Source organism: Camelus ferus, chromosome 10, assembly GCF_009834535.1.
Source record: "Camelus ferus isolate YT-003-E chromosome 10, BCGSAC_Cfer_1.0, whole genome shotgun sequence".
Classification (NCBI taxonomy): domain Eukaryota; kingdom Metazoa; phylum Chordata; class Mammalia; order Artiodactyla; family Camelidae; genus Camelus; species Camelus ferus.
The window spans coordinates 54,990,068-55,016,767 of NC_045705.1; the positions used below are offsets into that span (position 1 = coordinate 54,990,068).

Here is a 26,700-nt window from a genome sequence, read left to right on the forward strand (position 1 = left end):
AAATGGTGGAGAGGGTGTGGAGAACAGGGAACCCTCCTACACTGCTGGTGGGAATGTAGTTTGGTGCAACCACTATGGAAAACAGTATGGCAATTCCTTAAAAAACTGAAAATAGACTTACTATATGATCTAGCAATCCCACTCCTGGACATATGTCCAGAGAAAACTCTAACTCAAAAAGATACATGTACCCCAGTGTTCATAGCAGCACTATTTACAATAGCCAAGACATGGAAACAGCCTAAATGTCCATTGACAGATGAATGAATAAAGATGATGTGATATATATATTCCATTATAAATATAATGGAATGTTAGTCATAAAAAAGAAGGAAAAAATGCCATTTGCAGCAACATGGATGGACCTGGAGATTATCATACTAAGTAAAGTAATCAGAGAAATACAAATACCATATATCACTTATATGTGGAATCTAAAAAAATGGCACAAATGAGCTTATTTACAAAACAGAAACAGACTTACAGACACAGAAAACAGACTTATGGTTACCAAAAGGGAAAGCTGGGGGAGTGGGGACTAAATTAGGAGTCTGGGATTTGCAGCTACAAACTACTATATACAAAATAGGTAAACAAGGACCTACTGTATATCACAGGGAACTATATTCAAATGCTTGTAATAACCTATAATGAAGAATATGAATATATATATATATATATATATAATGAATCACTGTGCTGTACACCAGAAACTTACATTGTAAATCAACTATACTTCAGTTTAAAAAAATACAAGCTCATTATCCTGAAAAGGCTATATGTGATCCTTCCCTTTCTATATACCTTTGCGTCCTTTTGGCCCACTCTGCCCCTCTCTCCGTGGTCCAGCTACACACTCTGTTCGTTGAATGCCCCAAGGCTGTTCTGCCTCAAGACCTTGGCATCTACTGAGGGCTGTCCCTGAAACACTCCTAGATCTTCAAATCGCTCCCTTTCAGATAGTCAGCAAGGCTTCCCTGACCACCCAAACTAGATTAACTGCTCTCCTCTAGTCACTCTAATACATCAGCCTACTGTAGTTTCTTTATAGCACTTAAAAATAATCAAATTTAACTCATTTATATGTTGGCATTTTATTTATTGTTCATCTCTTGGCATTAGAACCACCTCATCAGTGCCTGGACGAGCACCTGGTCCAGAGGAGTACTCATAAATCATCACTGAATGAACACAGGACCTTGTGTCTTACTTTGTTTTTGTTTTGTTTTGTGTGTGTTTGTGTGTGTGTGTGTGTGACTCACTCAGAGATTCCATCCCAGGGAAGGCGATGGCTGGTAGGGCAGGACTGGGGCATTCCCAACAATACCACTAAGTGCCAGAAGAAATTATCTGGGAGTTCTAATGTTCTCCCTTTAAAAATGTCTCTTGTGGGTTTAGCACAAGTGCTGAGAGCACAGTCAAGAGCTGGGCAAGGACTCAGGACCGTGTGTGTTAGCCATCACCAGATCTGCCTAGCCCCTTGGATACATGACTGATACCTGGCCATGTCCCCAGTGTACCCACACTCTCCTCTCCCTAGCTGCCAGGCACACACCCTCCTCCATTCAGTGTGAACAGACCTCTCTCTGTTGTGCACACTGTGCTCTCCCCTCTGTGTCACATTCTTGGTGTGCACACACCCTACATTCCTTCTAAGTCTCAGAAATCTGTCATCAAATCACTCCACCTTTATTTTGGCTGAGGATTCAGGTCAGGGGTGGGCTGCACACGTGGACCCTCCGTTGGACGCAGGTGGCAGGGCTGAGCTTCGTGGGCAGGGGCAGGTGCATCAGGATCTTCCTGCTGTGCAGCCTGGTGGTGCCAAGGGGCCCTTCCATGTACACAGGACAGGAATACACAGCCAGGCCTGCTGGGGGCAGGTCGTTGGCCCCCAAGGCCTGGGCACTGATGCTGACGCTGACGGGAGGCAGAGGGCTGGGCTGACGGGAGGAACTGTCCTGCAAGGCCCCTGCAAGTGGGTCCCACTCGGCATTCCGGAGCTGTAGCCCAATCAGCAGCAGCCCCGTCTCTGGTACTGTGGGATTGGGGACGTTCACCACCTAGAGGCGCCAGAAACTGGTCAGGCAAGGCTAGGAAGCTGAGGGGTCGTGGAGCTGGATCAAAGAAGGAGATGGGGCGATGAAGGGGCAAAACCAAGAAGAGGCAATGTGGGTAACTGCAGGGTGTAATCAGGGACTTAATCAGGGATTTGAAGGGCAGAATTGGAAACGAAGGGGCAGCACGAAGGTACCTGGAGGTGCAGAGGGCTGCTCAGCTCCTGACGTCTGTCGGGGAGCTGACTGGAGCTAGAGCCTTGACAACCAGGGAAATTCGTCAGGGCGACCACAGCAAAGGCAGCCTCCCAACGCAGTGACAGCAGCAGGCGGCGCGGGTGGCAAAAGGCTGATAGGTGAAAGATGCGCTCTGGTACTTGGGTTCCCACACCCAGGTAGCGAACCAACAGCTGCCCACGACGCGACAACTGTCGCAACCATTGCCAGGGCGGCTGCGGCCCGGCAGGCGCATGGGGTCGCCAAGGCCGGGGTAGGCGGCCAGCCCAGAGAGCGTGAGCCACCTCCGCGCAGCGCCGGGAGGCGCACGGGGGCGCGCCCTTCAGCTGCTGCAACAGGCAATCGAGGTCCCGTTGCAGCGCGCCCACCAGCTGGCTCACTTCCAGCACCTCCGCCTTGAGGAAGCCCTCCAGAGGCCGTCGCGCACTCAGCCCCAGCTCCACCCACCCGGCGCCAGACTCATCTTGGCAAATGGTCTCGGTCAGCAGAGCCTGCAGTGACTCCAGCCTCCGCTTGGCTTGCACTAGGCGTTGCCGCAGACGCCTTTCAGCGCGCCGGGAGCCTCCGCAGGCCGCTGGAACCCATGTGGGTGAACTCCTGCTGCAGCGCGCTCAGGAGAGCGCGACTCTGGCGTCGCCACAGCCAGGTCTGGGAGCCAGCACTCAGTCCGCAGATCCGGGGTTCAGGCAGTGTGGGTAGTAGGTGCATCTGAGCCTTGCATTCTTCCATTGCATCCAACTCCCCTAGTTCTTGGGGGTGGAGGGGAGGGGTGAGAGACAAGATGGCCTCTCCTCACCTTGCCAAGGGAGTAGGCCTTTCCCTGACACTTTAAGCCATCATTCGGTAACTGTGATTACTGTACCCTTCTACACCTTTATTGATACCTCTGTTCATATGCCCTTCAGTGAGGTGGCATATAACTATGCTGCCCCTCTCCCACCCCCAACACAGATACTTGACTGGAGCTTACCTGGACTGGGCATCAGAGTGGCCAGCAGCTGCTGGGGTGTGTGTGGTTGGGCCCAGTTCCCACTGCTGGGGCCCAGGCAGGCTTGCGTCAGGCTAGTCAGGGCCTCCCTGTCCTTGTTGTCTCCCACTGGACCCCCATAGAAGACCGAGGCTGAGGATGAGGTCAGAGCCCCTCAGTTCCAGTCCCTCCAGTTTCCACCAACTCCCAAACCAAAGTTGTAAGTTATGTCCCCATCTCTGTGCTCCCACCCCTACCCTTTTCCAGGCTCTCCCTGGGGGGCTGATGACTACATGGGGGACAGAAGGAGTCTCACCGGCCAGCTCCTGCATGGCGGCCCTGGGATTGCTAAGGCTGGCCCACAGCTGGTCTTGGATCTGAAGGGCCTGGGTCAGGGTCACTTGACTCCTGGGGGCAGGGAGCAGGAAGTAGGGCCTCAAAACCATTTATATGCTGAGGACTTAAAACATCTTTCTCTCCAGCCCAAACCTCTCCTGAGCTCCAGACCCATGAGGGCTTACCAGTCATCACCAATTGGCACCTCAAATACAACTTCCTTTCAACTGAAATCATCTTCCCCACCCCACACCAGCCAGTTGTCCAAGGCAGAAGCCTGGGAGCCATCCTTGACTCCTCCCTCTGCCTCACCCCATATATACTCTCTCCCTGCACTGTGACTACATGAGTCCCTACCACCGCTACCACCATCTCGTTCCTCAAGAAGACCAGAGCCTCCTAAAACTGTTTTGCTTGCCTCCAGGCCTGCCTTGTCTGGTCCACTCTCCACACTGCAGCCAGCTTGATCTTTCCAAACAAGAGGATCATGTTTCTTCTACTTAAAATCCTTCAGTGCTTCCCACTGTCCTCAGGATCCAATAAGGTGCCTTGCCATGGTGCCTACTCAACAGCCAGCATGTCTACCTCAGCTACACTGATGTCTTCTCCCTCCTGCTGAGCTTACTTCCTTCTGCTCTGAAGGGCCCCATCACCACCTGATCTGCCTCTGCTGTTAAGACTCACTTCAGAGGGAGATCCTAAAGCCCTTGGAGAAGCCTTCCTTGACTTACCCTTGCCTTGCCCTCACATTTTGGAGCTCCCCAGAGATGAATCCCAGAGTGTGAAAAATATTCAGTGTTTGCTGAGTGACTGACAGAGCCAGATGGGTGGGGTCCCTCACCAGCGCCCCCTGTGGGCCTGCAGCTTCATTCCATAGAGCTGCCGGTGTAGCAGGAGGCCATGTAGAAGGAGCAGAGGCAGCACCCTGGCTGGGGGTTGCACACTGAGTCCTTGCTGGGCTAGCTCCACGCTGTCCACCAAGACGTGGCCCAACTCCAGGGACTGGTCCCAGAAAACAGGCATGGAGTGCTGAGTCAGTATGGCTGGGGAGGAGGGAGAGTGCAGAGTCAGCACAGTACAGTTGCCCTCCCCTGCTCTAATCTGAGAGCCTGTGGGGGAAGCTCCTCACCTGGTAAGGAAGCAACAGCCTCTGCAGACACAATAAGCCAAAGACGGAAATCTCGGTGGACAGTGGCCACGTTCCTGCTCACTTGTTGAGCTAAAGGCAGTTCTAACTCCAGGTCCGAGACCACTAGGGGTCAGACATAGGGCTGAGATCAGTCACCGGGTAAAGGGTCAGACACAAACCTAGGGGGTCAGGAGTCAAATACAAGGGGGCCAGGAGAAGGGCCATGGGACCTGAGTTCAAGCTCAGGACCAGGTGTTGGACAGGGTCCTAGAAGCCATCTGTAGGCAACAAACCCACCCTTGGCTCCATCCAACAGCCCCAGCAAGGGCTGTAGCAGCTCTTTCGGCCAGTGAGGCATCAGATGACAGTTCTCCAGCACCAGCCAGTGCCCTTTATGCATAGCCTGGCGGAGAGTGCCCACCACAGCTGAGACCGGGTCCCAGGCTTCAGAGCCCAGAGCTATCACCTCCAGATGCTTCTGCCCCTGGGGACAAACAGCAAGATGGCAGAGTAAATCAAAGTGATCCCAGGGTGACCCAAGGGACCCAGAGTAACGCCACAGATGACCTCAAAAGTTCCTGAGTAATCCAGAAAGATCCATGAGAACGCTGGGAGGGGGGCCCCACACCCCATCCCAGCCCGTAGGAGTTCGGTTGCTCTGTGGCTGAGAGGCTGGGTGCAGACCTGCTCATGTTTGGCAGCCAGTTTCTGGATGACAGTCAGGGGATGCAAGGAGGCAGTGGGGTGACCAGGTGGTGGCAGCAAGATCAGCACGGGCTGAGTAGCCTGACTCTGTTCAAAGGGTATGGTGGAGGTACCCAGGTTTTCATCCAGGGGCCGGCCCAGGATGCTGGTGGTGAAGGCTGCCAGGGCACTGGCCAGGCACTCAGGTCGCAGCACACGCCACAGGATCAGCTTCTGGAGGAGGCTGAGTGGGTCAGTCCCAGGTCCCGGCGCAGGCCCTAGCACTGTGGATGGCAGTGACAGATAAGCCTGCCAAACACTAGAGTGGCCTGCCAGGGACGCACACAGCCCAGCAAATGGGGGCAGCAGCTCTAACACCCCACATTCATGCCAGGCTCTCGGCCCTAGCCAGGCCGGTCGAGCCACGCCTGAGACTAACTTCCTGTGGTCTGTGCTGGGAGAGGCTGCCAGTCCAGGCCAAAGCGCCAGCCTCTCCAGCTCTGGTGCCTTCCTTGCCATTCGCAGCACAGCCAAGGCACCCAAGGCACCCACCAGGGGTACTTGGGTCAGGCCCAGTGTAGCAACAGCACTGCCCAGAAGCTGGCGGGTCAGCTGTCTTTTCAGCTGCAGCAGGTGGCAGGGTAGTTCCTCCCTGTGATGAATCTCACGCTTCATGCTATTCAGAGCCCGTCTGGTGGCTGCCAAACAGTTCTCTGGACTCACACAGAAAAGCGGCAGCAGGTTCTGTAGTGGGCTAAGAGCCTTTACAATGGCCATTCCGTGCCAGACCACGCGTCGATAGGGTGCGCACGATGCCGCCTCCTGCAGCCTCAGTTCCTCTAGTTCCTCGCAGTGGACACGCAGCTGACACAGGCCTGCCTGGGCCCTCACTATGCCCCGCAGGAACTTGGCTGGCTTCTGATGCTTCGAGTTCTGGAGCAGGAGCATCGTCAGCAGCCGCTCCTGCAAACAGGCTCTGGTGGCACAGGTCCAGCTCTTTCCCACAAGTCCCCGGTCAGTGACACTCATCTCCACCCCCACACCTTGGCCCCTACAAAGCTGATCCCAACCTGTAGACTGGACCCCCACGCACCTCAGCAGCCTCCACGGCTTCCCAGGTGTCCAGGAATCTGATCTTTAGGTCCTGCCAGTGGCTCTCGAGCTCGGGACACTCTACACACAAGATTTCATGCAGCATTTCTTCTTCCAGGATTTCCATGTTCATGCCCAGATCCAGCACATTCAGCCCCTTCAGCAGTTCACAGCCTAGCACTTGAAGTCACATGGGACACACTGAGCCCCTCCCCTTGGCACAGCCAGGGGTGGGGGGCACAGGGAGGGTGGCTCCCCGCTAGGGTCCTGCTCCCTCTCTGGGCCAGAATGAGTGAAGCTAGTAGGGCCCTCGTGTGTCCACAAAGGTGTGCTGGCAACTTACCCGCCGGGCCTCACCTTTCTCCAGAGCACTGAGGCGGAGGGCAGTGCTCAGGTAGAGACAGAAGCCAGGCTGCACCTGGGGCGGGCTCAGCTGTTCCCGCTGCAGTAGCCATTGCAGTTCTGGGCACTCGAGGCCCAGTTCCATGTTGGTCAGCAGCACAGGCTGGCCTGCGAGGCGGAGGCACAGACACCCTACCACCATGCCAGCACCTGGGCCCCTCAGCCCCCCATGACAAAATCTGGCTCCGTCCAGCTCCCCGCTGACTGAGAGGTGGGTTCCCTCAAGGCTCTTCCACAGAGTTAGGGAGCGAAGGTGGGAGCTGAGGTCACACTGGGATGTGAGAGGTCTGTGGGGCCACAGGGACATGCTGGGGGGACGGGGCCAGCTCTTACCACTGGCAGCTGCCTCCCGGAGCTGAGGCCCCAGCTCTGGGTCAGAGCCGGAGAAGATGTGGAGGTGGGGAGGGGGCGGGGACTGAGTCACAGGTTCCTGCCTCTCTGTCTCCTCCTCCTCCTCATCCTCCTCCTGTTCTTTCTCCTCTTGCTCCTCCTCATTTCCCCTTTCCTCTGCCTCCTGCTCTTTTGTCTTTTCACACTCTTCATCGCTATCATCATCTTCCTCTTCCGTGTCCTCCTCCTTAGGCTCTTTTCCTTGATTTCTCTTGAAGCCCTTCCCTGTGGAAGAAAGAAGAGGATCTCTTCTCAGGATGGGGGACTCAGGCTTCTGGGGAATCCCGTTCACCCAAGGCCTCAGCTCATGAAGAAAGGTCCATGAGAAGACACCTTAGGAAAGTTGCTTAAGCTCACTATGACTCAATTTCCTCAGCTGCAAAATGGAGTTGACGTTAGTGAGTCCAGCCTCATACGGTTACTGGGACGATGACTTGAAAGAAGAAGAGAAAGCACTCAGCAGGCACCCAGCAAGCACCAAGCAAGGGTTAGTTAGAAGAGTCAGTGCACTGCTCGTTTTGCCTAAGCTAATTCTGTCACTAACAACTACAAGAGTCATCGTAGCATAGAGATCCATGCCTGGAAGTAGTAACCTGTAAGAGAAAGGCCATAAACTGTGGCATTAGCCAAGTCATGGGCAGTGCTGTGGACATAGGTGGTTGGCTGACCAACAGCCATTTGCAGCCCCCTTCTCCTGTGTCTCCTCTCCTGAGGAGCTGTAAAAGATAAATATATATATTTATGTGTCAAGACACTTAAGAATCTTAAGAATTTTTTAAAATATTAAGTGTTTAAAGGGAAAGGTATAGCTCAGTGGTAGTGTTCATGCTTAGTATGCACGAGGTCCTGGGTTCAATCCCCAACCTCCATTAAAAAAACAAATAAACCTAATTACTCCCAAAGAAAAAATTTTTTTAAAAAATTAAGTGTTTAAGAAGTGGGCAAGTGGAGGTTTCCAGGTCCACAATTTGCTGTATTCATTTCCTATTGCTTAACAAATTACCATAAATTTAACAGCTAAAACAACACCCATTTATTATCTCTCAGGTAGGTTAGAAGCCTGACCAGACATTCTGCTCAGGGTCACACTGGGCTAAAATCAAGGCTGAATCACTGGGGCTGCAGTGCTCATCTGGGACTTGGGTGCTCTTCCAGGCTTACTGGTTTTTGACAGAATTCATTCCCCTCTCACACTTTCCCTATAGCCCACTCCATCTTCAAGCCAGACAATGGCTCACTGAGTCCTTCTGTGCTTCAGATCTGTCTCACTGCCCCTTCTTTCTTCCTTCCTTCTTTGAAGGGCACATGTGATTACTTTGGGTCCACCCAGATAATCCAGGATAATACCTCTAGTTCAAGGTCAACTGATTAGCAACCTTAATTACATCTGCAAAGCCTCTCTTGCCATGTAACATAACATAATTAAGGGAGTAACACCAGAGGACAAAGGTCATGGGGGCCAAATTCTGCCTACCACATTTGGCTATTCAGACTTCTGGAAGATCTTTTGTTTTCCTGATGAAGAGGACAGAAATGGCTAAGAGCAACTCTGACATGATGCTCGAAGGGATAAAAACCAATTTAATACATGTATGGTGGCTTAAAACAACAGAAACTTATTATCTCAGAGTTCTGAAGGTTAGATGTTTCTTCGCAGTGTCTCCTATTGGAGAGGGGGTAAATTAATTAATAGTTACACATGTGATAGTTGTATAATGGACATTTTTGTAATGGTGTATGGGCACAACAGAAAGTCATGCTGGACAGCCAAGGGATAGACTCTAATAATAGTAGCAGTAATAAATTGGTAGTAATAATGACTGACATTTTTGAGAACTTGTATATATTACAAACTGTGTGAACTCTGTTTACATGAAATATCTTAATTCAACACTTTATGAGATAGGTATAATTAAGACCCTAATTTTGTTGGCAAATAGGCTTAGAGAGATGAGATACTTTGCCTTAGGTCACACAGCTAGCAAAGGACAGATATTTGACCTAGAATCTGCTTAAAGAACCCATGTTACAGTACAGACCACTTTATTATACACTTTCTACTGTATTGAATAATGTCTATTATTTTTACCAGTGCAACCCCCAACCCCAGCTTCTGGGAAATAAACACTCTTCTTTCTCTCCCCCAGGAAACACTCCTTTGGATGCTCTACTCAGATGCATCCCTGAGCGAAGCAGAGCCAATAGAAATAGTTCCCCAGAATTCCTGAACATGGGATAAATTTGGGTAGTAAAGCTCTGAGTTGTAGTCTAAGTTTCTAACAGGGCTGAGCAGACCAAGGAAGTGGAAAATCATGGTCAGTCATGTAGATTCAGAATCATTGTAATATGGGCCAAAAAAATGTAAATGTGCCCTAATTTATTAATATCGTGCTGGCTGATGAAACCTGGAATACCCTGGCCACAAAAATGTAGCATCTTCCTTATGAAAGGGAAGACCACATGTGGCTGAGAGCGTTGGGCAGCTCAGACACCCAAGCAGCACTGTGTTTACCATCCCCAGCTTTACCTCTGCCCTCGGTGGGACCTGGGGCCGAGCATCTAGTCTCTTCCAGAGGCAGTGGGTTCAGCCAAATGAGGGCCTGGTTGCTGGGGTCCAGCAGCAGAGGCCAACGGCAGCTGAAGTAGTGTGTGTGACTTCGCAGAAGCAGGCCTGCCAGGCGGGCTGACTTTGCCTGGGGCTTCAGGTCTCGGTCCCATTGGAACTGCTGGGATTTAGAGCTCAGCAAGGACAGAAGGCTGAAGGGGGAGCGGGTGGAAAGCAGGGGGTTCTTTGGTGGCATGACGACAGATTTCTGTGTCTGCTTCAGAGCCTGCGCCACGTCATCTGGGCCCAGGGTCTCCTGGCAGCCCCTAGAGAGAGCCAGCCACTTGTCTAGCAGCTCCTGGCGCCGCGCTGGTGGGAAGGGACCCAGGTAGACAACGGCAGCCGAGCACAAGAGGGCATCTCCGAGCACAGTCGTGCAGTGCCCCTTCAACTTCTGGAGTGGAAGAGACCAGAGGGTGTGCAGGCCAGTGGGGAGGGCACCGTTGGAGGGTCTGGCAGGGAGGGAGGAAGGAAGGGGACGGAGGGCAGAGTGGGACAAGGAGAAGCAGAGAGTGGGGGCCGTGGTGCAGAAATGAAATCGGGGGTGGGCACTCTGGGAGGGGCTGGTTACCTGGAGCTCCGTAGTCCAGGAGTCCATGGGTGTGAGCAGTGCAGCCTTTATGGGCCACTTGTGATACTGGCCACACTTAGCCTGATGGAGGTTCTCTACCACATGCCTGTGGGCAGCCTGGGCATCTTCTAGCTTCTTGGACAGGGACAAATCATACTTTAGGATCTCCTGGGCCTGGAAATGATAGTGGGCCAGGCGAGCCTGCTCCCGAGCCAGGGTGGCCTCCACCTGCCGCAGCAGCAGGCCCGTGGGCAGCCCTCGGCGCTGGGCCAGCCCGTAGCACAGAACGGCCCAGAGCCAGGCTGCCAGGCTTGCTGCCGGTATGCTCACTGCCCGCAGGGCTGCATCACTCATGCCCGGAGCCTTCAGAGCTAGGCTTAACTTTATCATCTCTGAGTCTGTCATCTTCTCCTTGGGGAACACCACCAGCTCCTGGGAGAGTGTGTGTTAAGAGGGGCGAGGGAAGACATAGATGCTCTGAACCTTGTCCCGACAGCCTTCTCCTGCCAAGTCTCCTCTTTATGCCTCCACCCTCCTCGTCCATTGTGCCCCACATTCCCTACCTGATAAAAGTCCTCAGTGCATAACAGCTGCTTGGCGCTGGCCCAGCCTGTTTCGCGGTGGAAGAGGTCACACAGAGCATCAGTCACCTGGACCACAGATTCTGGTGGTGCTCGATAGCTCCTTATCTCCTCAAAGTCGGCCACCTGCAGCTGGCTCAGGGGCCCCAGAAATGCCTTGCCCATCTAAATGAGGAGAGATATGCTCTTGAAGGGAGTTCCCCAAATGACCTCTTTCTTCAAGGTATTTCCAGGAGGGATCATCTTCTCTTAGGTTCCCCTGCAGGACCATTCCTCGAGCCGTCCTATTACCTGTGCCCCCTCCCCGAGGGGACTCCACAACAAGTTGACCCACCCTCTCCTCTGGGCATACTGTGAGGGGCTGTCCCCCTCCAAGAGCAGAGCAGCGCAAGACAGGCAGCAGGAAGAGCCCACCTGCTCCAGGAAAGCCTCGTGCTGAGCCCGCAGGGCATCCCGCTGCTTGGTCAGTTTCTCAATGAGATTCTCCTGCTGCTGACACTCTGCCAGCTGCCGCCCATACAGGAGCTTCCTTTGGTCCCACTGATGCTGCAGTCTGCTGAGGCTCTGTGAACAGAGTCGAGGCTCTGCAGGTCTAGATGCTGGGCCAGGTGGGAAGACCCTGGAGGAAGACCCTGTGGGCTTGGACTCGGGCGTGCTCCTCACTTGACACTCAGGGTGGCCAAGCTGAACTCCCAACAGGACACAGATGCACACTGAGCTCTGAAACTGTCCTTGACTGTGAGTTACACATCAAGCCCTGCAGCTCTCCTGATCTACCGCATAGGCCCACGCAATCTCAACCAGTAACCACTATGCTTCAGATTGACCCATTAGTGGCATTTGTCGCAGAAGACAGTTCTACCCTCTTGAAACATTTTTCTCCCTTGACTTGCATGATACAATGTTCTCCTTTGACTTTCTCCAAACTCCGTGGTTGCTCTTTCTCAGTCTCTTCCTCTGCCATCCCTTAAATATTTCTCAGCAAGTTTTTCAGGGCCCCCTTCTCTTCTCACCCTACACTTTTGTGCATCCTCCCTAATCTCACAGCTCTGATTACCACTTAGATTTTAACAACTTCCAAATCTTTGTATCTAGCCAGGTTCTTTCCCAAGACCCACAGTCCCATATCCGTCTGCTTAGTGGGAATCTCCTCTTCATTGTCTCACAGGCCCCATCAGACTCCACATGTACAGAAACTGAGTAGCAGTATTGGCTGTGCCTTCCCAGATCTCTTGCAGTCTTACCCATCTCTTCATGAGCTCTTTTCTCAGAGAACTGTGGCAAAAGACACCCATGTTTCCCAAGGAAGAAACCTGTTACCCCGACTCCCTCTCTCCCATTCCCCCCAAACCCAACCCATCTCCAAGGCCTTTCATTTCTACCTTCTGAATGTCTCTCAGGCTTACTCCCATCCCCAACACTATCACTCATGCCCACGCTCCCTCACTCCTGACCCTCAGTGCTGGCTTCCTAGCTGGTGTCTCAGCTTCCTAACTCTTACTTCCCCTCTACTAATCCATTTTTCATGCTGCAGCCTAACTGGTTTTCTAGTAGCCAAGTAGCATTATCATTGTCATGTCTCTTAACACTCGCCACTCTTTCATTTGGTTTACAAGAACTCTGTAACGCAGAGGCCTCTACTTATCTTTCCAACCCCATCTCCTTTTCCTCCCCCAGCACCCTACTCTCCAGCCATTCCCAACTTTCAGCTCCTCCAATGTGGTACACATTCCCTTGCCTTGGGGCCTTTGCACCTGCTACTACTTCAGTCTCACTGCAACATTCTTCCCACCCTCTTTTATGCCAAATCTTACCTAACCTTCAGGTATCAACCTTGATGTACTTCATTCATTCGTTTACATCTTTAAGGAATGTTTTTGAGCGCTGACCATGGTCTACAGATGCCTCCGTGCTATAGACTGGCACTGTGCTTTCTCTGCAAAGTCTTGCTGTATCAGAGCACCCTGGACTTGCTCTGTCATAACACACTGTTCTGTAATTACCTGGATGAGCCTATATCTTCCAGTAAACTAGGCACCACGAAGGCAAGGACCGTGCCTTATCTTTCTTACTAGGAGGCAATTTAACCTAATATTAATAGACGCCAACATTTATTGGGCTGTTGCTATATGCCAGCACTTTGAAATGCTTTACATGTGAGACCTCTTTTAACCCTCATCCTAACCTCTGTGGATCTGAGTTTTCTCATCTGAAAATGAATGTAAATGAAAGAAATGTAAAATGAAAGAAAGGATGGCTGCCTTAGAAAGTTGTGGCGATGATTCTATCTGTCTATCTCAATGTAACCATAGATACAAGCATAGACAAAAATATTAACGAGTGCCTGCACAAAAAATGAGTTCAATTAGTTTTTGTTGACTACAGTAATGAATAAATGAACCAGTTGAATATGAGAAGGAAATGAGATGGAGGGGTCCAGAATGACTCCTCGATTTAACTTAAATGACCTAGTGGTTGGTCACCGGTACCATTGCCTCAGGTGGGCAACACTGAAAGAAATACACACTATTATGGCTGTTGAGTGAATGTCCCTGAGACTACAAACTCCTCTTATCTAGATTTTGAGCTTCTTATGTTGTGGTCTGATACATCTGACCCAGGGATCAAAGAATAATACCACTTCCAAACCAGATCAACAATTTCAGGTATTAATCATTTTGGGAAAAGGTAGGACCCAAGAGAAGAAACTGGAATTTGGAAAACATGGGGAAAAGGACTCCTGTCCATCTATGAACTTCTTAATTTGTCTGCATGTCGACTAAGTTTTGATGTTTAAGCTAAGCTAGCATTCCTCGGGGACGGATGGTAGGAGGGCACCGGTACTGTGCGGACTCCCGGGAACACCGTTTACACAGAACACAGGTAAAATAATGTGTGTAGACACGATGCGAGCCCTGCCCCTGGAAGAGGCCTGTCAGCCACAGGGAGCTGTAAGGCCTGAAAGCCAGCAGGCAGGTAAACCAGGTTATGTTTGTGGATTGAGCACTAGTTTACTTCGCTGTAGTTAGCCCCAAACTTTCACCAAAGTCTTGTCTAGCAGGAAGGAAAAAAAATGCTATTTCAGAATTTCTATCATTAAAAACAAAAGATAAGGGCGGGGGGGGAGGATATAGCTCAGTGGTAGAGTGCGTGCTCAGTATGCACAAGGTCCTGGGTTCGATACCCAGTACTTCCAGTTAATAAATAAATAAACTCAATTATCTCTCCCCAAAATAAATTAAATTAAATTAAAAAACAAACAAACAAAAGAAAAAACTCTTGATTTTGAGACAACACTTGTAACTAAGAGAGTTTGGCTACAGAAGTTGTGGTGACCCCACTGATACCGGTTCCAGCTAGATTTGACGGGTTTGTGTATACAAAGAAGAAAATTGCTCCATATAAGAAAACAATAGGATTTAGGGTTTGGGCTGTACAAATCTCTTACTACATGAGAATTGTATTTGCGGAGCTCTGAAGGGAAAGTGGGTGGCTGAATAACACTATGGAGCAGTTCTGCAGAGATGGGAGGAGAAAAGTCTGTCACTGGAAATGCCCTGTAGAGGAGGGTGACAGAGGAAAAGTCGGGACGCTGAGGTCTACATGCCATTTAAATCTATTTCTTGTTCTGTTCTAATGTAAATTGCCCCCACTGCCATCACCCATTCACACTTTCCCACTGTACACCAGAGTGTATATTTTTATACATACAGTGTATATATTTGTATATTTGATGCTTTTGTGGCAGGAAGAGGTGCAGGGACACGGTGGCACGGGAAAAGAGGACAGCTACAAGAGGTGTGCCAACTAGCAGTGATACAGAATCCAGCAGAAGAGGATTAGGGTGAGAGGTGGCCATGAGGATGTAATCCTACCCCATCCCCAGTGGGAATCTATGGAGAGCTTGGGGAGCAGACTGAACTTCACACAGTCAAGGTCCCAGGGACAACCAGAAGCAGACACTTGGATTTCATGTGTTAGAAGAGGCAGCCTGGTCTCCGCTGTGCCAGGGGCAACTTTGAGTCTGAGCTCTAAAGGAGGAAGCAGCGGGAATTAGAGACAAGATCCCCTTGGGGGAAGGGGGACTCTTGGGAGACAGAACTAAGGTTCAGTCTCGTTGCTTCCTCCGAAGTCCCCTTTTGGGCACCTGCTTTGACCCTGCCGTGCATGCCTCATAATCCTCTCCCCCTTACCTCGCGAGAGCCTTTTAGCTGCTGCTCCAAGGCAAAGACCACGTTGCTGTGGGCATTGTGCTGCTCAATCAGCATCCTCAGATTTCCCAGGGCATTCTGGATCCTGGAGATACAAAGTGCCAGTGAGTGGACCCGAGGGAGCAGAGGAGGTTTGGGGGAGGGAATGAGGGCCCTCACCGCTGGGCCTTGTTCTTTATCTGCAGGGTCAACTGTTGCTGCAGCAGCACAAAAGTGTCCAAGAAGTCCAGGAAAGTCTTGGGGGTGACTAGTGGCAATTCTGGGCACAGGTGCCCTTGGTAGCTGGCAGCCGAAAGGTGGATGAGAGCCATGGCTTTGGCCACACTGGGGACTGAGGCCTGGAGGTCTGGGTACTTCAAGGAGTCTGCAACGAGCATGGCTTTAGCCTGGACTTCTGAGCTTGTGGGAGAACAAGAAACGAAAGGAACCCTCTCTGGCTCAGGAAAGAGGGCAGAAAAGGTGAAGAAGGCTCAGTTAGGTTCTAGAGAGGCTGACCTCAGTAAACATTCTCATTAGAACCTAGTTGAGATGAGTGGCAAGGGCAGGTAAAAAGAGCTCACCGTCATCAAGGGGTGGGCTCTGAGTACCCTCCAGGTGGTGCTGGACCACACTGACCAGGGAATCGTGGTCCCAGGGCTCATAGTGGTCAATGCTGGCGATGGCCAGCTGAAGGAGCCTCAGGAAAAGGGTGGAGGGCAGCTGTTTGTGGGCCTGGTCATCTCCGATCAGGATGAACATGTGCAGGTGGCTGCACACTTGCTGGTAGAACCTGTGAGGAGAAGCTCAGATACTGGCCCCCACTTTAACCCTATTTTCCCATCCAGTGCCTGTCCCAACCCTGACCCCTTAGCCCTGATCCTCTGAGCCCTCACACTAGCCCTTGGGTTTTGTTTGTCTGTTTGTTTTTTGGCCTTCGGCCAGGAAGGGGCAAGGACAGGACAATCCCTGCTGTGGGGTTCTGGGCCTCACCTCTGCAACAGCATTTCCTTCTTGATGTTCTGCTTGACACTAAGGTTATCCCTGAGGAGATGCTCTTCAATGTTGTCCAGATCTGCCTCTGTGTACTGGTCAGGGAAACTTCCTGAGGTTGCCAGGGCCAGTAGACGATGAAGGGTAGTGAGATCCACACCCCTGGGCACCAGCAGGGCCACTGGCTTGCCTAACATGCCAGCATGCCAGCTGGCCTCCCGCAGACACTGGAGAATGGCCTCCTCTGATCCACATGGCAGATGGAGGAGGCGGGCCTGACAAATGTTAGCAGCCAGTGTGATAGCGGTACGGCGCCCAGTGCCCCGAGCCCCCGACAGCAGGAAGCCATGCTGCCAGGGCCTGGCCAGCACCCGGACCAGGCGGGCCACATGCTGGGCCATCGAGTGGCACCGGGCAAGGTGGGGGCTCAGCTTCAGCTGAGCAGCTGAGGTGGCCAGCTGCTCCTCTAGGCTCTCCCACTGCCGTTCCAGGTACAAGTTGGGGCTCTCGGAGTTGGACCCTAGCATCAGTTCCTGACTGAAGACCAGGTCTGAGGGCTTTTCCTGGGGACGGAGTAATAGGACTGGTAGCAGCAGGGGAGAGATCAGGTCTACCTGGGCTGTCTTCTGCCACCGGTTCTTGGATCGATTTAGCTGGCTTTTGTAGCTGGAGGTCCCTTTGCCTTCCTCCTGGCCTATCTTCTGACTTAGGCTCCCTGTGGTCTCCCTCTTTACTGGGGCTATGGATGGTGCTGAATTGTTGGCTGGTGAGCCTGTGGTGACCTGAAGGCCATGCGGGTCCTCCTCCTCCTCTGTCTCACTGCCGCTGCTGCTCACATCCTCCCACTGGGCCAGCTCCCCTTCAGATTCCACCTCAGACACCTTCTCCTCCATCTCCTCCTCATAGCCCTTGCCCAGGCTCTGGGGCGCCGGCCCACAGCAGAAGACATTCTGAGCTACCTCAAGGAGCAGGTTGGCACAGAAGGAGCGCTCCCTGGGGCTGTCCAGCCGGTCACAAAAGGTTCTCTGTGCCTCATGCAACCAAAGACGCACCATGTTGCGCATGGCTATCATGATGGCCAGGTGGGTGCCGCGTAAGCCGGACACCCGGCGCAAGTGCTCCTGGTGGTCGGGACAGTCCACAAAACCCCACGAGCCCACCCTGGGGGGCAGCAGCTGCAGGCTTCCCAGCAGCTGGCTCACCAAGTGCAGGGAGAAGCGGTAGTGGGGGCGGAGGGGTGAAGGTAGAAAGCAGTGGCCCACCACCTCGCAGGCCTCCACCGAGGCCCGGACCAGGGCTCTTGCTAGAAGGCTCTCCCGCTCCACAGAGGGGAAGCGCTCGAGCCAGGCCTGGATGCTGGGTGTGTGCCTGCTCAGCAGCGCGGCCTGGGTCATGCTGCCTAAGGCCAGCACCGTGAAGAGTCGACAGAGGCGTGGGCACAGCGGGCGCTCGCAGAAGCCCGGCACCGTGGCGGTGGCAAGGAAGTTGATTTTCGGCTGCAGCGTCTGTAGTTCCAAGGAGCCGTGGGCATACACGGTGCCGTCCATGGCCTGGCGCAGCGTCTCCAGCACTGGCTGACAGCTCTTCTCTGGGTCTGCAGGACAGGAGGAAATTAAGAGACAAAAATGATAGTCATTTATATGTACCCACATATTTACCGCCTCTGATGCTCTTCATTCTCTTCTGTAGATCTGAGTTTCCATATGACATTCCTTCTCTTCTGCCTGAAGAATATCTTTTAGCATTTCTTGTAGCAGTCCTAGCAGCAATGGATTTTCTCAGTTTTCATGTATCTGAAATATCTTTATTTCATCCTCATTTACAAAGGTTTCTTTACTGAACAGAGAATCCCAGGATGACAGAGTGGGGTTTTTTTTTTTTTCCTTTAAAAAAATTATTTTTATTTTCTTATTTTTCATTTTTTTAACTAATTTTTTTAGGGGGGGATTAATTGGGTTTATTTATCTACTAATTTAATGGAAGTACCGAGGCTAGAACCCCGGGCCTCGTGCATGCTAGACATGCACTCTACCACTGAGCTATGCCCTCCCTCCTCCCTTTTAGTGCTTGAAAGATGTTGTTCCATCACCATTGGGATTCTATTATTTCTGATGAGAATTTGACCATCATTCATTCTTAATGTTATACATATGTACGTAATCTGTCCTTTTTTTTCTCTGACCACTTTCAAAGGTTTTCTTTGATTTTCAGCAGTTTGAATGTGATGTTCCTAGATGTGTTTTTCTTTTTATTATCCTACTAGGGGATAACTAAGCTTTCTATATGTGAAAGTCAATACTTTTCAAGAAATTTGGGAAAACATGGTAATTATTTCCTCAAATATATTTGTCTGCCCTATTCTCACTCTTCTTGCCTTCTGAAACTCCAATTATATATAAATTAGATTGAAGCTCTTTTCATATTCAGTATTTTTCTGTTCTTCAGGGTTCACTCTTTTTCCATTTCCAATGTGCTATTAAGCCAGCCAGTGCATTTTTCCTCAGTTATTGTATTTCCCAGTTCTAAAATTTCCATTTAGTTGACTTTAGTAGTTTCCATTTCCTTGCTGAGATTACCTCTGTTTATTAAGATCCTATTTTCAAAAAAAAAAAAAAAAGATCCTATTTCCCCTTAAAAAAACTGAATGCTTTTATAATAGCTGCTGTCAAGTATTTGTCTGCTAAACTCAACTTCAAGGCCATCTCAGAATCAGTTTTTATTGACTGTTTCCTCTTGACGAGTCAGTTTTCTGTTCTGTTGGATGTCTACTAATTTTTGACTTTATGCTGGCTGTTTTGGTGGCTGTCACTCAAGAATACCTTTTACCCTGTCAGCTGTGTATACTTCACTCTACGACATTGCTGGCAATGTTTTCAACCTTCCTGTTGAAATCTCTTCTCAGTTGCCCTTCACAGATCTGGCGGTACCACTTTTTACTCTTTCTGTTATCCACTGACATCCTGATTACTTGTGCAAATTCATTGAGAAGGCCAAATAATATAGTTGGAAAAAATTACTGGTTTGGAGCCAACCAGGCTTGAATTTTACTCTTGGTCTGATACTTACTGGCTAGAGTATCTTGGTCAAGTTATAAAATCTCAGTTTCTTCATCTTTAAAATAATCATAGTAAATCTCCATCATATTAGGCTTTTATGAACATTAAAGATGGCATAGGTAAAGCATGTAGAACTCAATAAATTGTACCAAATATTATTAAGTACTTATACCACCTGGTTCAAATTTTCTACATTGCATAAGGGACTTCAGTGTCTGACTGGACAATCCATCTTCAGCTTTAGCCCATGGACTTCCTTGACTTCAGTAACCTGTACCTATACTTCGTTTTTGTCCATTCCCACAGCCATATTCAAAACCGTTAATCTCTGGAGATGTATCACTTTAGAAACTTTAAACTTCAATAGCCCAAGCTTTCATCACAATTTCTCCTCTTTCCTTTCTTATCTTTTCTTCTACAGACTTACTGAGCATTTACTTTCTGCTGGGTCTATCAGAATGAATGAGGCAATTCTCTGTTCTCACAAAGCTCAGAGTGGATGGAAGGGACAGGCCAGTAAATGTACATGTCACAAAACCATGGTTGTCACAGATTTTTGTACAGAGCACAGGATGAGCATCAAACCTAGCCTGGAGGCTCAGGCTTCTGGGAGATATTGCCTGAGATTATTTGTAAAGAATAAGTAGGATTTAGCCAGAATAAAGAAGGCAGAGAGGATGGCAGTCCCAGAGGCCAGAAGCAGCCAGACTTACTGGATGCCTGTACTACATAGTTGAGTCTAGTTAGAGCACAGAGTGTAAAAGTCTAGAGAAGAAAGCCTCATCACAAGAAACCTTGTAAGAGCATTTGCCAAAGTTCCAGGTAATGACTGTCTGAACCAGGGAAGATGGAATGGACATAGTCAGAGAAGTTTTAGAGGTACTTAGGAAGCAAAATTAAGTCACAGGGTGACTGCACATTGGTGAGAGAGGGGAAGATGTCAACAAGATTTCTAGCTGAAGTGACTGGATGGATGGTGGTACTGGGAGCAGGTGGTACATGGGAGCAGGGTGTTGGGGGAGATGATGAGTTCAGGGTAGGGTCTGAGGGTCCAATGGGACAACAAGGTAGAGATATCCAGTAGATCGTTGGATAAACAGGTCTGATGCTTAGAAGAAAATCAGAGATGGTGGATGAGGCCACACAAGGGATACGATTATTCAGGCAGCATGTGTAGAATGAGAAGATATTAAGAATGGAACACTGAGGTTTGGTCTGCAGGTGTATGTTTGACAGTCAGTGAATATTGCTAGGTATTTTACAGTCTCAAGAGTCTCCTCCCAGGTCCTCACCAGAAGCAGCCAGGTGCAGATCCTCCAGCAGGAAGAGGAGGAAGCCTTTGGAATCCACGTGCCGTGTAGACCACTGGCTGGCTTGTGGTTGGCTTTGGAACCCTTGGTTCAGCAGAAGGCGAAGGTGGGTGGTACGGACAGCTGGCCCTTGGTTCAGCAGAAGGCGAAGGTGGGTGGTACGGACAGCTGGGTGGATGGGGCTGCACATGTAAGGGTGCAGTGGCTTCACGAGCACCTCCACAAAGGCTGACTTCCCTGTTGCTGCCTCTCCAGCCAGCAGCACGGGGTGTCCCTCTGACAGAAGAAGGTCCACCACGTATAGGAGCCGTTCGGTCTGCAGGACAGGAGCAGGGCTTACTGTGGCAGCTCCAGGTTAGCACAGTAGTCTGGCTGAAAGAAGAGGCCTAGGGGCCTTGTCTTAAAGCTGTGCTTGCAGAACACTTCGTATATTCTTGTAATTGTGAAAACATATCAAAGAATGGGGGCAGGTGGGCCTCGGCTAGGCCTAGGACCCGACCACCCCAGGATCTCTCTTGGAGCCTAAACCCCAGCTACTGCCCCACTGTCCTCACACCTGGGGAGAAGGGTTGAAAGTGCCCTGAGGTCCCTTGAGGTGGTTGCCCAGGTATTGGCCAGTGAAGGGGGCCAGTGTCCCATCTTCAGGGCATACACGTAGATCAAACACCAAGGCTGAGGGTGGTGGCTCAGGGTAGTCGGAGAGGCAACTAATAGAATCCCTCAGGAAGGTATCAAAGAAGGGCCAGAGCCTGCTTAGATGGACATACAGGCAAAACTGTCAGGCAGTTACAACAGTTCCATTTGCGATATACTCACACACCCCACCCTCCTCCAATGATGTCACCTGGGGTTTGGCTCCCATGGGCTATTCCATCTCAGCCCTCTGCATCCCCCCTGCCAACGCTGTAGATACCTGGAGGGAAGGTGGGCTCCAAAGCCCCAGATCAAAGCAAAAAGAAAGCTGCTGACAGCCAGCAAGTGCTCCCTGCGCTTATCAGGTACACCATCACCATCAATCTGGTACCGGTTCAGAGAGCTGCTTTTCGAGGACTTGAAGCTTTGGGCCACAGTATCACTATATTTGAGGTCTTCTGCAAAGGTCACCATGGCCAGAATCGGAGCCCCAGTAGCAAAAAAGGGAAGGGGGTTGGGGAGGTGACGTTGGTTATTGCTTCTCACTTTCAGTCTCCAAGCCCAAGGCCACCTAAGAACCCGGGCCTCAGGCTCCAGCTATATCTCAGCTATCCTTGAGGCCACATTGCTCTCAAATCAGCCCTGCCCTTTCCCTTTCCTTCACCTGGGATATGTGCCTTCTCCTCATCATCTATGCGCAGGTGCAGGTCAAGCAGACAACGCAGGATGCGGGCTAGGCTGGTGACTTCAGCCACACCTGGGCAAACAGCCTGCTGCCCGTGAACCTGCAGCAGAGAGCTGGCACCCTGGCTGGTGAGGAATTGGATTGTTGCAGGCACCAGCACGTCAGCCAGGTAGTTGAGCTCAGTGATAGTCTTGAGCTGCAGGCGGTACTCCCGGGGTAGGGCTGCCATCAGGACGCTCAGCACACCCTGCCAGGTGTGCTCCCCGCCACACCAGACTAGGGCACAGCGGCCTACCAACGTGGGGGACATGCCTGTTGCATCTCCCATCTCCATCAAGAGAAAAGTACCTGGGGGTCGTGCTATCTGCTGACCATTGGGGAGGCTAAGCTGAGGAGGGTCACCCAGGAGGCAAGTGACAGAGTCCAGCCAAGCGGCACTGGGAGCCCCATCACATATTATCCAGTGATGAATCCCCACTGCTTCCTGCACCTGCCCCCTTGGGCCCACAGTCTTGCACCGAATGGCTTCACAAAGCAGCTGGGGGAAGACACCATGGTGCCAGCAGGGGCCCTCAAGCCATCCCAGGAACTCCTGGGGGCTGAGGGCACTGGGATACAGGTGAGTAAACTCCACGGGCTGGCAGCTCTGGGTTGAGGTAATCTCCATGGCTGCCAACCGATTCTGGATCTTAAATAAGCTGTTCCAACAGCTGGTCTTGCCACTACCTGCAGGGCCCAGAAGCAAAACACCGGAGGCCTGGCCCAGGGCCTGGCTCAGCTGCTCCAGCGACCCCAAAATATCAGGGCTGGGATGCAGGCGTCCTTGCTGCAACTCCTCCTCCAGCAGTGACTTCCTCAGCCTGTGAGTCATGGGCTCTGCCAGTACCTGGTGGGCAGCAGGGAAGAGCCCACAGAGAAGCTCCCGGAGGCTGCACAGGTGGACCTCATCCAGGATGCTGAACAGTGGGGAGCGCAGCAGGGCCCGCAGCAGGGTGGCCTCCTCAATGGCAGCCAGGTTGCAGGGCTGCTTGGACTTGGGACCCTCTGTGGTCGTGTTTAGGGCCTGTATCGTGTCTTCCAGTACCTGCTTGAGCAGGGGCAAGCGGCAGGGCAGGGGCCTAGACACCAGCTCATGCTCTAGGGAGAAGAATCTGGACAGGCGGGTCGCCATGCACGTGGCGTCCCGTATCCCTGCACCCAGCAGGGTCAGCTCTGCCACTTGCTGCAGGTCAGGCAGCACCAGTGCCACAGGCCGCAGTAGGAGACGCAGGTTGGCAGGCACGGCAGGGCTCAGGGCCCGCAGCGTCAGGAGACAGCCATAGCCAAGGCGCATGTCCACGTGATGTTTCTCAAAGCAGCCACTGCCGAGGAGCTGGGGGTGGGTGGGGTCAACAGTGCTGGTACTTCGGGAAGCCTCCTGGTACAGTGGGGCATAGAGGTGGTGCAGTTCAGCCAAGCGCTGGCCCAGGGCAGAGAGCAAGCCCAGGGGCAAGCGCTGAGCTGCCTCTAACAGCAGCCAGGCACCACCCTGCAGGGCACCATTCAGGTAGCTGCTCAGGCTTCGGGCCTCTATGTGAGGCAGGCAGGGAATCATCACCAGCTGGCGCCCCAGGGCCTGTGCCAGGTTCTGCACCGTGGCTGCCTTGCCCACACCATCAGGGCCCAGTAGGGTCCCACAGGTCACCTCTTCCAGGGCCAATAACAGCACTAGGGCTGGCCGCTCAGGCAACAGGTTGGGTAGAGACCCCAGTCTGGGACCCAGGTATTCATAATTGTACAGGAAAGACCGGCCCAGTACATCTACCCAGCATGCAGCTGGTGACAGAGAAGTCTCAGAAGATGCAAAGGACTTGGGACTCTGCGGGGGTTTCTGGAGGGTGGTGGGAGGTGAACCCAGGTGATACTTGAGTTGGCGGGCCCAGTGGAAGTCAGTCAGATCGCTGACCTGGTGCTCCTGCAGCAGCTGCGCTATATCCCGGTGAGTCACCGCCATGACCAGCAGGGCACTGAGCAGGCTGGTCTGGCGGACAGAGGGCAGGGGCTGCTCACCCTGAGAGGCCCTCTGGGCCTGCAAAAAATGTACCAGGACCTCAAGCTTCCGCACATGCATGGGGACCACTGCCAGGGTCTTCCCCTCAAGCAGAGCCTCCTCCATGTGGACCCGCCACACCACCTCCTCTGCCACCAGCACACACTGCCACGGGAAGGCCTGGACCAAGTCCAGCCAGTGCTGGACATACAGTTGTGGGGGCAACTGGCTTTGCTGGGGCAGCTGCTTGAAGGCCTTGTCTAGGGACGGGCTCAGAGCAAGGCGGGCAGCCACGCAGTCCTGCAGCATGTGCACCAGTGACACACGCAGACACTTCTCCAGAGAGGCCAGCCACTTGGGGAGATCTGGATGCAGGGGAAGGGGCCCCTGCAGCTTCACCTCCTCCCCACCGGCCCCGAGCACTGCAAGCGCCTCCACCTGCGTCTGCGTGCTTGGGCTTGACTGCTGGCCACCCATGTTTTTATCAGTTTGGCTGAAGTCGAAAAGCATGGCCCGCACGTGAGGAAAGCAGCGTCGGACCCACAGCTGGGCCTCACAGGACTCCAGAGGGGCAGCCAGCAGGGCCACCAGCTCACTGTCGCTGAGGAAGAAGAGGCGGGGGAACTGAGCGCACACGCTGTACAGCACGCTCTCCAGAGCCATGATGATCCCCTCCAGCTCCACGGAGCCAGCTTGCAGCAGCTGCTGCAGCTGCTGGCCTTGGAAGGAAGGGCTGCGCTTGGCACTGGGCACGATGAGTGACAGAACCAGGGGATCAGTGACAGAGATCTGCATCAGGGTCCGATACTGCTCATCCACAGCCTTGAAACGGGAGCTCTGTGGGGAGGGAGAGGGTCAGAGTGAGGGCGGTGCCCCCCTCCCACCCTGAGCACTTGTCCACCCAGCCACACCCACCTTTCCTACCAGGTCAGAACTAGGAAACTGGATCTTCATCTCATGCAGAACTTTATTCAGAAAGATCCACTTCTGCTGGAAGCTCACCCACACCTCCAGCAGGGCACCTGTGAGAGCAGCCAGAGCAAAACTGGAGGGAGACTAGGGTTCTGGCTTCTGCAACGGGGTTCAGTCTGCTCCTGCCCTCTTGGAGTGCCCTACCTCCAAAAAACTCTGCTTAGCAGGACCCAGGGACCTTGCTCTAAGGAGAGAAAACCTAACACCAGGAACAAGTATCTGGTCACTTCAGCCCAAGAAGTAGCCCTGAAAGAGGTCCTTACTCTGTCCTCGCCCGGCCCTCACCTCTCACCCCATCCTTCTGGACCATCTCGCCTCAGGTCCTACCCATCAGCCCAGTTAGAGGCCTGCACTCACCCAGGTCATGCATGATGGTCACCCACTCCAAAGCCCTTCTATTTAATTCTCCAGACTTCTGGATGGCCAGGATCTTGCACAATACTTGAAGACTTTCCTGGATAGAATCCTGCAAGCTGCTGTAATCTGAGGAAGAGGGGGGCTCCAGCTGAGCTGAGCTAAGCTGAGCTGGCAGTCAGATGGGGCAAGGGTGACTGATTCCCCAAATCCACTGAAACTCACAGATCTCAAACTAGTCTCTAGAAAACACAAATATTTTTTTTTTCTTCCACTAGTTGAACTGTATGCTCACCAAGAGTCAGATTATATTTGCAAACCTGTTTATGTGACTTCCGATTATGGGAGCTATAATTTAAATGACAGAATTTACTCTAATAGTCTGTTAACTACTAAAATATGGGTAGAAAGAGAGTTGCTGGTTCTATGGAAACTAGGGCAGGCTTCAGCAAAGGTGAACTAATAAAAACATGGTATTAAATAGCAAGTCAATTTTTTTTTAAATTCTAAAACTGTAATAAAAATCTAGAAAAGTCCTGGACTCAGATAACTTCACAAGTGTCTTCATGTCACTGCTCAACTTTACAGAAACTAAAGCGGAAATAGCAGACGATGCATTAACGCAAGAAAGGCAGTAAGGAACTTCTGTTAGTTGATTGCAAATCAAAGAAAAGCTCTTGTCCTTAGGTTAAAAGGTTAGTAAATAAGTGCACGTTATATAACTCAAGCTAAAATAAAAACCGTAAGCAACGTATGCATATTTTACGATTTCCCTATTTAACTAGCTTCCTAAATTTGCCAGTTGGGTTGCAGTTGTGTTGCATAAGAGCACTTCTCCCCTACACACTTCCCTAATTAACCATCTTAGGGGCCTGTACATATGCTATTCCCTCTGCCTGGCATGCCCTTCTTCCCTTGCAAGTTTGGCAAATTCCTGCTCCTTCAGAAGTCAGCATGAGGCCTTTGCCTAAGAGAAGGGAAGATTTCTCTGACTCTCCTGGTCCTTTGAAGTCCATCCTCTTTCTGAGCTTCTGTTACCCTCAGTTAAGCACCCCATCATGCATTTATCTCTATTCTATTGTCCCTCTCTCACCAGACCAGGAGCTCATAAGGGACAGGACTCCAGTCTGTAAATCTCAGGGTCTCCTGGGTTCAGCTTAGAGGAGACAGGTGAGGGAGGGAATGAAAAAGGAATGAATGAGTAGGGCAAAAGAACAGATAGCAGCGGGCATCTAGAGGATGGAGCATTGAAAGCTGGAGAGATGTGACCATGAGGAATTTCTTAGCACACCCAGAAAGGGGGGGACCTCTGCTGAAGAGGCCAGGCACTGGGCAGGAGGGAGGGGGCAGGGGGCTCCCAGGAAGGTTAAGACTGTATGGGAGCTACATGGAAAGTATTGTCTCAGAACAGACTGATGGCTCAGGCTGTCCAG

At 51.7% G+C, this 26,700-nt stretch overlaps 1 protein-coding gene across 1 annotated transcript in view; it reads right to left on the bottom strand.

Annotated features, from left to right (window-relative positions):
- Positions 1–1,082: 1,082 nt before the first annotated feature.
- The window catches only part of DNHD1 (dynein heavy chain domain 1), a 69,540-nt gene continuing 43,922 nt past the window's right edge, over positions 1,083–26,700 (bottom strand). The window contains 26 exon segments of the mRNA XM_014560088.2: positions 1,083–2,060; positions 2,252–2,890; positions 2,892–3,040; positions 3,262–3,411; positions 3,575–3,666; positions 4,436–4,637; positions 4,724–4,846; positions 5,021–5,207; positions 5,408–6,370; positions 6,501–6,679; positions 6,857–7,009; positions 7,235–7,516; positions 9,819–10,290; positions 10,468–10,899; positions 11,031–11,213; positions 11,463–11,612; positions 15,242–15,344; positions 15,419–15,623; positions 15,820–16,028; positions 16,229–17,822; positions 20,577–20,910; positions 21,151–21,343; positions 21,508–21,685; positions 21,892–24,778; positions 24,866–24,963; positions 25,271–25,396. Coding sequence (XP_014415574.2) covers positions 1,707–2,060; positions 2,252–2,890; positions 2,892–3,040; positions 3,262–3,411; positions 3,575–3,666; positions 4,436–4,637; positions 4,724–4,846; positions 5,021–5,207; positions 5,408–6,370; positions 6,501–6,679; positions 6,857–7,009; positions 7,235–7,516; positions 9,819–10,290; positions 10,468–10,899; positions 11,031–11,213; positions 11,463–11,612; positions 15,242–15,344; positions 15,419–15,623; positions 15,820–16,028; positions 16,229–17,822; positions 20,577–20,910; positions 21,151–21,343; positions 21,508–21,685; positions 21,892–24,778; positions 24,866–24,963; positions 25,271–25,396 — 10,637 coding nt within the window. The 3' untranslated portion in view covers positions 1,083–1,706.